Source organism: Scylla paramamosain, chromosome 2 (assembly GCF_035594125.1).
Source record: "Scylla paramamosain isolate STU-SP2022 chromosome 2, ASM3559412v1, whole genome shotgun sequence".
Taxonomy (NCBI): domain Eukaryota; kingdom Metazoa; phylum Arthropoda; class Malacostraca; order Decapoda; family Portunidae; genus Scylla; species Scylla paramamosain.
The window spans coordinates 20,394,445-20,408,019 of record NC_087152.1 but is presented as its reverse complement, the minus strand read 5'-3'; the positions used below and the strand labels follow the sequence as shown (position 1 = coordinate 20,408,019).

Genomic DNA, 13,575 nt, shown 5'->3' with positions numbered 1-13,575 from the left:
AAGTTCAAGACACCAGGAGCAGATGAAATATATCCCAGAGTACTTAAGGAATGCAAAGAGGTTATTAGTGAGCCGTTAGTTTCTGTCTTTAGGAAATCACTTGAGTCAGGTGAGGTACCAGTAATGTGGAGGCAGGCTAATGTAGTACCTATCTTTAAGAAAGGAGATAAAACTTTAACGTCTAACTATAGGCCTGTCAGCTTAACTTCAGTTGTAGGTAAAATATTAGAGTCAATAATAGCGAGGAACATTAGGGAACATTTAGACAAACATAACTTGATAAATCAGTCACAGCATGGCTTCATGAAGGGGAAGTCTTGCCTGACAAACTTGTTAAGTTTTTACAGTAAAGTGTACAAGGCATTAGATAATGGTGATAGTTATGATATCTTATATCTGGACTTCAGTGAAGCATTTGATAAGCTACCCCATCAAAGGATCCTGAGAAAGGTTAGGACACACGGGATAGATGGGAAGGTGTTAGGCTGGATAGGGTCGTGGCTTAGCGACAGCCGACAAAGAGTTGTAATAAACGGTTTGAAATCCGAGTGGGGTCATGTAATTAGTGGGGTGCTATAGGGATCAGTATTAGGGCCATTGTTATTTCTAATATATATCAATGACTTGGATAGTGGAATTAGTAGTGGTTAGTAAATTTGCGGATGACAAAGATAGTTAGATTAATTAGGTCAGAATCGGATGTCATCGCCTTGCAGGCAGATTTAGATAGGATGAATGAATGGACAGACAGATGACAAATGCAATTTAATATCAATAAATGCAAAGTACTTGGCGTAGGTAGAGGAAACCCACACAGTAGGTACACATTAAGCAACCAAACTCTGGTAGGTACAGGGTACGAGAAAGAATTAGGAGTTATAGTTAGCTCTGAACTGTGTCTAGGAAAACAATGCATAGAGGCCAGAAACAGGGCAAATAGAGTACTAGGATTTATTTTTAGGAGTGTTTAAAGTAGAAGGCTGGAAGTAATATTAAAGTTATATTTGGTGCTGGTCAGACCTCATCTAGACTACGCTGTGCAGTTCTGGTCCCCACATTACAGGAAAGATATAGGTCTATTAGAATCAGTACAGAGGAGAATGACTAAATGGATACAGGGGATGAGGTGTATTCCTTACGAGGCGAGATTGAAGTTGTTAAATTTACATTCTTTAGAGACGTAGGTTAAGAGGGGACCTGATAGAAGTCTTTAAGTGGTATAAGGGTTATAACAAGGGGGATGTAAGCAAAATTCTTACAATCAGCAACCAGGATAGAACAAGAAATAATGAGTTCAAGCTTGAAAAATATAGGAAGAAGATAGAAAAAAATTGGTTCTCAAATAGAGTGGTAGATGAGTGGAACGGACTCAGTAATCATATTGTTAGTGCTAGGACATTAGAGAGCTTTAAGAGAAGATTAGACTGTTTTATGGATGGGGATAATAAATGGAAATAGGTATATTTCATACTGGGACTGCCACGTGTAAGCCTGGTTGCTTCTTGCAGCTTCCCTTATTTCTTATGTTCTTATGTAATATTCTGAAATCTTTTTCCGTAAAAGGGTGGTCATGTTCGTGTGTGTGTGTGTTCTTATTGCAGAGAAAGGGGGATGAGCTAGGACATTAGAGAGCTTTAAGAGAAGATTAGATAGGTTTATGGATGGGGATAATAGATGGAAATAGGTATATTTCATACAGGGGCTGCCATGTGTAAGCCTGGTTGCTTCTTGCAGCTTCCCTTATTTCTTATGTTCTTATGTTCTTATGTAATATTCTGAAATCTTTTTCCGAAAAGGGGTGGTCATGTTCGTGTGTGTGTTCTTATTGCAGAGAAAGGGGATGAGCTAGTTGTTTCTGTGTACGTGTTGAATTATCTTTATGTTCATTAATTCTCTGTGTAAGATTCCTCTTGGTTTCTCCAATATATCAAGTCTTACAACTAGAATAATTAGATTCATAAATAATGTTGGAGATGAGTCCAGTAGGAATGCTGTCTTTAAATCTAAAAAAAGAGCAATAGTAAAGTTATTAGTGAAGATGAAATTGAATTTAGTGTCAGAGTATTGTGTTTTAAGTATGGTACTAAGTCTTTAATAATATTACTAAGGTGGCCGTAGTAAGGTAATTTTATGTATTTCTTAGGTGTCATTAGAGGAATTTACTATCTAGAAAGTTGTAGATAGTATTATTGGTAATGCTTAGTGGAAACCTGTTATTACTGAAAAAAAATCCCTAAAAAGTTAATCTCATGGTCAAACGTAAACCAATTTGAAGGTAGACTGTAGCAATGATATAGGAGGGTTCTAATAACATTAATTTTAGATAACTGGGAATAAAAGATAGTTAATTCCAAAACCAGTGAAAGTTGGTTTGTGGTAAACTGCTGTGTGCAATTGATTATAATTATGCTTATCAGAAATAATTTTGCAGACATCATATATGTAACCTGATCTGTAGAATTTAATGTCACTTGTGACCTGGAAATTAGGAGCATCAAGAAAGGAGGTGAACAAGATATAAGCTATGAGTCTTTTTTAACCCATCTGATGACAGTGAGTCATTTGTAGACCAATTTGAATCTTGGAGCCATTGTTTTCTCTGTGTTGCATGTGAATTCAATATTGGGGTGTTTTGAGTTAAGATAGCTGATGAATTTAATTATGTGTTGAGATTGTTTGAATAAAAGGAAGGTGTCATCAACATATCTTCTGTAAAACATAAGTTTGTACTCGCTAGGGCAATCATTCAGCCATTTGGTTTCATGGTGACATATGAAGGCATTAGCAAGAATGAGGCCAAGACAAGAACCCATGGCCATACCATCAACTTGAACATATAATTTCTTATTAAACAAAAAAAAGGGGGATCTTTAATTGCTAAGTCTAATAAGCTGATGAATTGTCCTTTAGTATAATTTAAGTGTCATAGCTCATTGCTGATGATCTGAATGGTTTCATCAAAGGGGACATTACTAAATAATGACTTTATATCAAAACTTGCCATGACATTATAATTGACCTCTAATTTATTTATTTCTTTAACGAAATCATAAGAATTTTTAAAGATGAATCTATTTGATGTTAGAGGTTCCAATATGCGGACAAAATATTTAGCTAATTTAAAATTAAAGGTATAAATGGTACTGAGAATGGGCCTAATGGGACTGCTGGCTTTGTGAGTTTTCGGAACCCCATAAAGGATCCCCGAGAACGAGCCACTAGTGAACAAGTGGTTAAAGATATCTTTATTGGTAACATTTAGTTTATGGAGACTTTTTAGTTATTTTTTTTGCTCTTATTTTTTAAATTATATATATATATATATATATATATATATATATATATATATATATATATATATATATATATATATATATATATATATATATATATATATATATATATATATATATTTTTTTTTTATATTGTACTAAATATAATTTATTAAAGCCTGAGGTTGCCTTCTATGAAGGTGAAATGTTACAATTAATAAAGTGAAAAAAAGAAAGGGTTCTGGATGCTTTCCCTGCTCACCTCTCTCTCTCTCTCTCTCTCTCTCTCTCTCTCTCTCTCTCTCTCTCTCTCTCTCTCTCTCTCTCTCTCTCTCTCTCTCTCTCTCTCTCTCTCTCTCTCTCTCTCTCTCCCCTATTTTTAGATGAACACTGTCACTCACTCCTTTCCTCCTCTTTATTCACTTTATCTTCCCTAGGAGCGGACGCACACCCCAATTTAGGAACCACTGTTTTTCATAAATGAACAACTTAAGGAGTCTGATTACACAATGTTATCAAAGTGATTAACCGTATTTATTGTCTGTGGCTTTCCTGGATTTTTGCTCTGCTCAACCAGGGGATCGTGTATTAAGTATGATTAAGAAGGAAACATTGGTAGACATTAAAGAGTTCTTAGCAAGCTTTGATCTCCTAACAAAGCAGAAAGGGAAAGAGAAGAGACAAATAGCAACTGAAATGGTGGAAAAAGTGCAGGAGCGAAGCTATATAGCTAATGAAATAAAAGCTCACGTAATAGAGAAGTAAATCATGAACAGAGAAAGATTGATTACAATTAAGTTTAAATCCTAAAGTGACACAGAAGAAATGCTACCAGATTCATGGAAGCTGGTGAGTTCTGATGATTTGATAAGGTTTGCATAAGAAAGTAACTCTAGGAACATGAAAGAGCCAAGTTGTATGAACTAAGACTGAGAATAAATAAATCAGAGGCAGAGAAAATTGCTCTTTATTGTAAAGTTTCATATACATGACTTGGGAAAGTATACACAAAATGCATACATGGGGAGAAAAATAAAGAGTCAGGATATATTTACGTTCACTACGATTTCATCCGTATTTTTATGAACTTTTATTTTTTTCTTTATGGTAGTATTTTTATAAGGAAACTGGTTGCAATTTGATCTTTTACTAATTTTTTTAGCTATTATCCAACGATGTTAATATATATATATATATATATATATATATATATATATATATATATATATATATATATATATATATATATATATATATATATATATATATATATATATATATATATATATATATATATATATATATATATATATATATATATATATATATATATATATAGTGGGTAGGTTATAATGAAGGACAGAGGGAACAAAGGAAGGAAGAGACAATATTTTCTTAAGTTTATTAATCAGGATGAGTTACAATTCTTTCACTTCTAGCATACTCATAGTATATATGTAGATGTTTCGCACATAAATCATGTAAATTGTTACCGTCATAAGTTATTATTACACACTACACAGTTTACTTATCATTAAACCCAGCTGTGACCTCACTGAACATTTCTCTTTATGTCTCACAATACAACAGGGGAGTCATAGCCTGCCCTCTAAAGACAACTCTCTTCCTTCACACAAAACTACAAACACCTAATTACACACACATCCTACACTCAAAATTTAAAATTATTATGGTGACTCCAACACCAATCTCGGAGTCTTCATCTGGGGAGGGGACCATGAATGTCCCTATGTCGGACTGGTCTTTTGGTATCGACCATAAGTGTCTTGACACCTCCCTCAACTTTTTTTTCATTAACTTCTGCAACATTTGTGGTCTTAGATCTTATTTTCAATCTGTAGAATGCCACCTCTTCTTTACTAAACCTCATCTTCTTTTCCTCACTGAAACACAGGTGTTTGAGGCAACTGAGAGCAGCCCCTTTTCTGTTCCCTCTTACTTTCTCTATCCTCATTTTCAGTCTGAAGCTAGATGTTGGATTTATGTGCGCAATGACTTAACCTGCTCTAGTGCCCACGCTCTGGAGTCTTCTGAGTTTTCCACCATCTGGCTACGATTACAGAGTCACTCTCAAATTGAATTTATCTGTGTTGTATATCTTTTACCCAACTAACCTGACTATAAGAAATTCTTTGACTACTTAACTTCCAAAGTAGAGACATTCTGACTCTCTTCCCTTTTGCAGAGACCTCCATTCTTGGAGACTTCAATGTTCATCACCAGCTTTGGCTTTCCTTTCCCTTCACTGACCATCCTGGTGAACTAGCCTTCATTTTTACTATCCTCCATGACATAGAACAACTGATGCAACACTCTACTCGTATTCCTGACTGTCTTGGAGATACGCCCAACATTCTTGACCTTTTCCTAACCTCTAATCCTGCTTATGCTGTTATCTTCTCTTCTCCATTGGGCTCCTCTGATCACAATCTCATATCTGTATCTTGTCCTATTGTTCCAATCCCTCCTAAATGGAGGTGCCTCTGGCATTTTGCCTCTGCTAGTTGGGGGACCTGAGGAGGTATTTTGCTTATTTTCCTTGGAATGACTACTTCTTCAGTGACTGAGACACGTCTCTGTCTGCTGAGCACATAACAGAGGTGATAGTGTCTGGCACGGAGGTGTACATTCCTCACTCTTTTTCTTGATGTAAACCTTCCAAACCTTGGTTTAACACAACGTGTTCTCGTACTATACATGATAGAGAGGTAGCCCACAAAAGGTACTTGAACCTTCCATCACCAGAATCTCATGCACTTTATATTTCTGCCTGGAACCATGCCAAGTCTGTTTTTCAACTACCCAGAAACTCCTTCATTAATAGAAAGTGTCAAAATCTTTCAAGATCTAACTCCCCTTGTGAGTTCTGGCATTTAGCCAAAAACATCTCCAATAACTTTGCTTCTTCTTTCCCTCCTTTATTTCAGCCAGATGTCACCACTATCACATCTATCACATCTATCTCTAAAGCTGAACTCTTCACTCAAACCTGTGCTAAAAACTCTTCCTTGGACGATTCAAGGGTTGTTCCTCCTTCTCCTCCACCCTCCGACTACTTCATGCTACCTATTAAAATTCTTCGCAATGATGTTTTCCATGCCCTCGCTGGCCTAAACCCTTGGAACGCTTATGGACCTGATGGGGTTCCTCCTATTGCTCTCCTAAACTGTGCCTCTGTGCTTGCACCTTGCCTAGTCAGACTCTTTTGACTCTGTCTGTCAACATCTACCTTTCTTTCTTGCTGGAAGTTTGCCTACATTCGACCTGCTCTTAAAAAGGGTGACTGTTTCAAATCCCTCTAACTACCATCCTATTTCTTTAATTTCCTGCCTATCTAAAGTTTTTTAATCTATCCTCAACTGGAAGATTCTTAAATATCTATCACTTCACAACCTTCTGTCTGATTGCCAGTATGGATTCTTTCAAGGCTGATCTTCTGGTGATCTTCTGGCTTTCATTATTGAGTCTTGCTCATCGTCATTTAGAGGTTTTGGTGAAACTTGCTGTTGCCTTAGACATGTCAAAAGCTTTTGATAGAGTCTGGCACAAAGCTTTAAGTTCCAGACTACCTTCCTATGGCTTCTATCCTTTTCTCTGTAACTTCATCTCAAGTTTTCCTTCTAACCATTCTATTGCTGCTGTGGTAGCTGGTCACTGTTCTTCTAAATCTATTAACAGCGATGTTCCTCAGGATTCTCTCCTATCACCTACTCTCTTCCTATTATTCATCAATGATCTTCTAAACCAAACTTCTTGTCCTATCCACTCCTATGCTGATGATACCACCCTGAACTTTTCCATGTCTCTTCATAGAAGGCCAACCCATCAGGAAGTAAACAGTTCACACCGGGAAGCCACAGAATGCCTGATTTGGGCAGAGCAAACTTGGTATTGTTCAGTGCCACACTCTTTTTCCACTCATACCACTCTTTTAGACAGGGTGGAATCAAAAGTTTTTCATCTCATAAGTCCTCTATTCTAACTGTCTTCAGCCTCTTTTTCATTGCTGCAATGTAGCTTCTCTAGCTGTCTTCTACTGCTATTTTCATGCTAACTGCTCCTCTGATCTTGCAAACTGCATGCCTCCTGTCCTCTTGCAACCTCGCTGCACAAGATTTTCTTATTTCTCTCACTCCTATTCTGTCCACCTCTAATGCAAGAGTTAACCAGTATTCTCAGTCATTCATCCCTTTCTCTGGTAAACTCTGGAACTCCCTGCCTGCTTCTGTATTTCTACTTTCCTATGACTTGAACTCCTTCAAGAAGGAGGTTTCAAAATACTTATCCTTCAATTTTTTACTACTACATCGGACCCTATTCGGGGATCAGCATTTCAGTGGGCTTTTTTTTTTTTGTTAGATTTTTGTTGCCCCTGGCTAGTGTCCCTCTTACATAAAGAAAAAAAATGGTCGTCTAGAAAATACGATACTGTACCTACGTGTAGCTAGGTATCTTATGCCATCTTGTGCCATATTTACTTAATAGAGTTCCACCAGTTGTGCTGTCCACTGTCAGTTTTCTTCAGAAACATGTTACAAATTATATTCAGATTTTATAGTTAGAAAAGCCTATCATGTTAGGTGGCAAAGCCAATAAAATTGAATTCTCCGATTTTATGAGATTATGATGGAGAGATGCATGGATGACCCAGTTACCAAACTCTACCCCGTAATCCAATTTGCTTCATGTGCATTCTCCATACCTTGAGCTGAAGCCCAGAGGAGAGTGACAGTGATTACGAACAAGACTTAGGTATTCATCTTCAAGGAATGCAATTAGTAATCCTGTAGGTTTGCTTCAGGTTATGCTTGGTCAATGGTCGGGTTTCTGACCTCCCGGTTAGGTTAAGTAAGATTAGGTTATGTTTGGTTATGTTAGTGCCCTTAGGTGGCCCATGATCGTGAAGAAATTCTGCCTTTTGGGTTAGGATACTTTCAGTTATGTCATTGTCTTTGGTTGGTGGTCCATGGAGCAGTAAGTCCCCCACCATGGTTAGATAATGTTAGGCTACATTTAGTTTAGTTAGTGGCCTAAGAAGGGCTGAGGGAACTGGGGAGCAAAGAATTTTGCAGTTAAGATTGGTTAGGTAAGTGCCCTTAGGTTGGAGTCCAGAGGAAAGCAAAGTCTCCTTGTTAGAATAGTTTAGCTTAATGTCCTTGGGGAAAAGTCTAGAAATTATTAGGTTTGATAAAGTGAGTGCCCTTTGGAGAATCCAGGGGACAAAGGTGAAGCCCCTCTGTTTAGATTAGATAAGGTTTGGTTAGGTTCTGTGGTTAGGTTATTTGTTTATTAGATTTTTGTCAAAAGTGGCTATTTTCTTCTTAGATTTTCCTTAATTTACTCATGCTCTTATACATTTTCCTCCTAGTTTCTTGATTGTTTTGTATGATGAAACCTGTCTTGAATTATTGTTTAACACATTCTTTTACCACAGTTTTCCTCTTCATAGCCTTGACCACTACAGATTATTTTTTCTTTTTTACATTTTTAGGTATATACTGTGCCTAATGATTGAAAGTGGGTAAAGATCAGTTTGTGACAGGTTTCATTGTACAGTTAGATCAAAACAACCAAAAGCTAGGAAAATAATGCATAAAAAATTAGTGAAATTGTGCATTGAACTAAAGTAAATATTGACAGCAAATTTGGTAAACACCAGTGCAATAAAAAAAAAGTAATTTCCATGAGGTTTCACCATACAAAATAGCCAAAAAGTAAGAACAAAAATAAAGAGAAAAGAGGCCACAAATGAAAATCTTAAGAATTATTATAACTAGAGCATCTTTGCCCTTGTACTATGCCATTGACACTAATGTAACTGAATACAACCTAACCTAATTCCCACAAACACTAACCTTACTGAATGTAATCTAATCTAACCACCTATTCTGGGGGCCTCATCCCCACTGGACCCCCAAGGATGTTAATTTAAACAAATGTAATCTAACTTAACCTCCTAACCTGAAACACCCCCACCCCTCACTAACACCAAACATAACATAACCCTAGCCCAACTGAATTCTCAACCACATATCTTATTGAGGATGATGGATGTCAGAGTCCAGTTCATAATTACCATCTCTTTGTCTTTGGTACACTGAATGTCTTATAAGGCACTTTATTCTACACTTTGGACATGTAGAACAGGTGGAAGAATCCTGTGCTTGACAGACACCACTGCAGCTGTTTAGTCATTCTTATAACATGATTTAATGATGTAAGGCAGATGATCATTGCATGATTTGCACAGTGTGGTGATTGATGTGGAGGTCATTCAAAACTGAGTTCCCATCATTCATGAGACTCTGAATTGAAAAATTCAATCTACATCATCTGTCGTCATGGGTTATAACTGGTTTACCTAAAACATGTCTTGGAATAAGATTGACAGGGTAGTACAATAGGTGGACCTATAGTGAGTAAAAATGGGAGATGGTTTAGGTAAGCTGTTGTTGGATGTGATGGATGTGATGATTTTCTGCATTATTATGAAAGAAGCATTTGAAAATGTCTACCCATATGTGTTGCACCTCCATATATGTTGTTCTTATTCTACAAGTAAAAGAATTATTATTCATTATTAGATGTGCATTAACAAAGTTCATTATAGAAGAGGTATAGAAAAGATAGAGCAGACCAACTTATGGAATAAATATATTCAAGCAAGAATGAATTATGTGAATGTCTAGAGAGAAGAGAAGAGGATGTATGAAAAATATAACTGAAAAATGTAAGGATCAACCCTTGATAATACATACATACATATACCAAGGTTGTCCCTCCAAAAAAGGGAGGTAGCCAAAACAGCACATATAACTCACATTCATGCTCATTCACACCATTCTCTTAGCTCCTTGGTCCCAGAAAGAAACAAGAAGATACACCTGCCTTCACTTTATAAAGATAAGTTGCAGAGCTTAGACAGTTTTGTCAGGGACAAGGCTCCTTCATAAGAAGTACTCTCCCTACCACAATTGTCAGCTTTCTCCTCTGTGAGACTATCAGTGTGTGGTGTCTCTCTCAGAGGTCACAGGACTTTGTCATCCCTTACAGACTCACAACTGCTCTCCATTTGCTTGTCATATACATTCATTCTACTATGCTCCAGTGTCAATCTTCTTCCCTTTAAGGCCTTTACACTATCTATCCATCCCTTATGTGGCCTATCTCACAAGTTCACACCTCTCACACTTAATCTTACTATCTTCTTCACCAGCCTATCATTATCCTTTCTCTCAACATGACCTTCCCATCTCAGCACATTGTTCTGCCCATCCTGCCAAATCTCTTGCAACACCCATTCTCCTTCTCACTTCCTCATTTCTGACTCTGTCCATCTGATTCATTCCACATGTACTCCTTAGATATCTCATCTCTATTACATTCAATCTCTTCTTATCTGTTACTCCCATACTCAAAGTTTCAACACCATATAGTGCAGTAAGCATAACCATCCCATCATACAATATTCTCTTTACATACATTGCAAGTGCCCTACTCATATTTCCTAACACTTTTCCTACTTCCTTCATCCTCCCCCTTTCTCCTTGATAATAATAAAAAAGAAAAAACAAAGGCTGAATTAAAAGAGTAAAAGTAGAAGTAATTTTTGAGAATCTGAACACCATGGTTAAAAAAAAAAAAATGATAATGAAAGTCTACTCTAAGTTTTCACAAGTGGAAATGAGTGTATGAAAATCAGTAGCATAAAAGTTAAAATGTTGATCAAAATGCAAGTAACAGAGCAAGAAATAAGAAAATTATGTGAAGAAAGCACCAAACCCAAATGGAATATTGGCTAGATATTAAAGGAATGTAGTGAATAACTTGTAAGAAAATGCATTGTAACTTCCCTGAGAGATGGGAAGGTTCTTTGAGGCTGGAAAGAGTAGATAATATCTCAGTACATAAGGGAGGGGATAAAAAAAGTCCACTAATTATAGACTAATAACAAGAGTGGTTGCTAAGATCTGTTAAATAATTACAAAGAATGAATGGATAGAGTACTTGGAGCAAACCAACATCTTCCTGAAATGTCACTTTGGTTTTAGTGTTTTTACTCATGAGTGATAGATATAATTCAAGAAAGAGATTGTTAAGTGAACTGCACTTATATATTTAAACCTATATGGAGGTTTAAATAAAGAACCTCACAAGAGACTGATCTGAAAAATTTGAAAACATTGGAGGGATGAAGGATAGTCTCAAAAAAAAAAAAAAAAGAAATGGATAAAAGATATTTTGAAAATTAATGAAATGAGGAAAAAAAAAAATAGAAAGTTGCACAACATCAAGCTGAGTTCCACAGGGATCTGCTCTGTCACCAATCTTATTGGCATAGTGTAGGTATATAGAAGTTATATAGTAGGTGGGGTAGCCAGCTATATTACTATGTTTGCAGATGACACCAAATTATTAAGGAAACTGAAAAATTATTAATACTAAATCACTACTAGTGATCTAGATAGGTTATGGGAATGGATATGTAGATGGGAAGCAGAATTTAATCATAGAAAATAAAAAAAAAGGAAATTTGCCAAAAGTAACAAAATATATGTATGATTATAGGATGGGAAATAAAATCATCAGTAAGTTTGCAGATGAAAAGAACCTGGGAATTATATTTTTGAACCACTCAGCACCAGAGATTCATATGAACAAAATAACTGGAAAATTTTCAAGCTGTTAAGAAACATATCTATGGAATTTCATTATTTGGATGAAAAGATGATAAGGAAGTCATACACACATAATTCACAGTTTTTGTCCTGTCAGCCCCTTGTGAACAGGATAGTCCAAATGGGTCACTTTCGAACCAAGCTTTTGTTTGGTCAATTAAGTTTTTCAGATGATGCCAGAATGTTCACATTACTTGAAGTTTAGCATATTGAGGTTCAGTGTATTGAAGAATTATTGTATTGGCCATATATTGCTGGTGGACAAATTTGCTTTGTATGATGAATACTCTTAGCACACCATTGGGTTAAAGTTAAATAATATATAAGAGAGCTAGATGGTAAGAGGATATAGATATAGTTTTGAGAGAAATGCTGCATGTTGCCACAAATGGAACTGTAGAGTCTGGTGAAATTTTGAATGAATGAAGCAGTGAAGGTGTGGGGTAGAATAGATAGCATGCTTTGTAGTGGTGTTTGGTTAAAAATATAGGGTACTTATGTTGGGTTTCATAATATATATTATCTAATTTTCATATTAAACTATTAGATATATATGAGACATTATTTAACAGATTTGTATCCATCAGGACAGTGAACCAATGAGGTGACAAAAATGGGGACATTCCAGAAGTTCTGCCTCAGGTGGAACAATCACACAACAAATCTTCTTGGAACTCTTGGCCACATTCTTGCTTCTGAACAACACTCAGATGTCACATTATGCTGTCAAGGTAAGAATAAAATTTTATATTTGTTTTATTATTATAAAGGAAAGCAGATCATGAATGTTTTATTGGAGTACTGTAGAAAGAGGCAATTAAAAAAATAAAAATAAACTACCATTCATGTATTATTTTTTATATCTAACTGATGTCTCTGTGGTTAGAGATCTACTCTGTAAAGAGCCATCTGAGCCATATTGCCATCAGAAATAGTTGATATATAAACACCTTAATAGGACACATGAAACTGGAAGAGAGGAAGGAACAAGCCCTGAATAATCCAGAGTAGAGGATTTAGCGAAGGTTTTAGTGAATAGTTCAGCTTTAGAGATACATGAGAGGGTAGTGTTGCTATCAGGTTGAAATAGAGGAGGGAAAATGATGAAGAAAAATTATTGGAGATATTTTTGGTTGGGTGCTAAAAGTTACAAGGGGAGTTAGATCTGGAAAGGTTTTGATATTTTCTACTGATGAAACTATTTGGCCAGTTGAAGAAGAGTTTTGGTATGGTTTCAGGCAGAAATGTAAAACACATGTATTTTAGAAGATAGAAGGCTCAGGTACCACTTGTAGGCTGCCTCTCAATCATGTACTCTATAGCTCAAGAAAAAAACAAGTTAATACCAAGTTTTAAAAGGATTAGGTTGAGAGAAAGGGTTTGGAATTGGCATGAATTTGGACAGATTTATAAAGGTTATGAGTTTTAGGAAGTACAGGGCTAATGTAGCATCTGTGAGCCATCTCTCCATCCTGGAAAGAATAAGAGCAAACAGACGAATTACAGTTTGTGATTTTTGGGAATAGATGAAGTGTGTGGACACACAGTGAGGAAAAGATAAGATTTGGAGGAAGTGAGGTGATGTTCCACAGATTGAAAGTTAG

The 13,575-nt window shown here is 36.1% G+C and overlaps 1 protein-coding gene across 4 annotated transcripts in view; it reads left to right on the top strand.

The window, feature by feature from the left end:
* Nucleotides 1–13,575, top strand: part of LOC135111672 (uncharacterized) — a 69,801-nt gene that overhangs the window by 23,837 nt on the left and 32,389 nt on the right. For 3 of the 4 annotated variants that reach the window (XM_064025232.1, XM_064025243.1, XM_064025260.1), the window contains one exon: nt 12,559–12,702. In XM_064025232.1, coding sequence (XP_063881302.1) covers nt 12,585–12,702 — 118 coding nt within the window. In that variant the 5' untranslated portion in view covers nt 12,559–12,584. The remainder of the gene's footprint in view (nt 1–12,558; nt 12,703–13,575) is intronic. The other variant, XM_064025252.1, reaches the window with a different exon arrangement.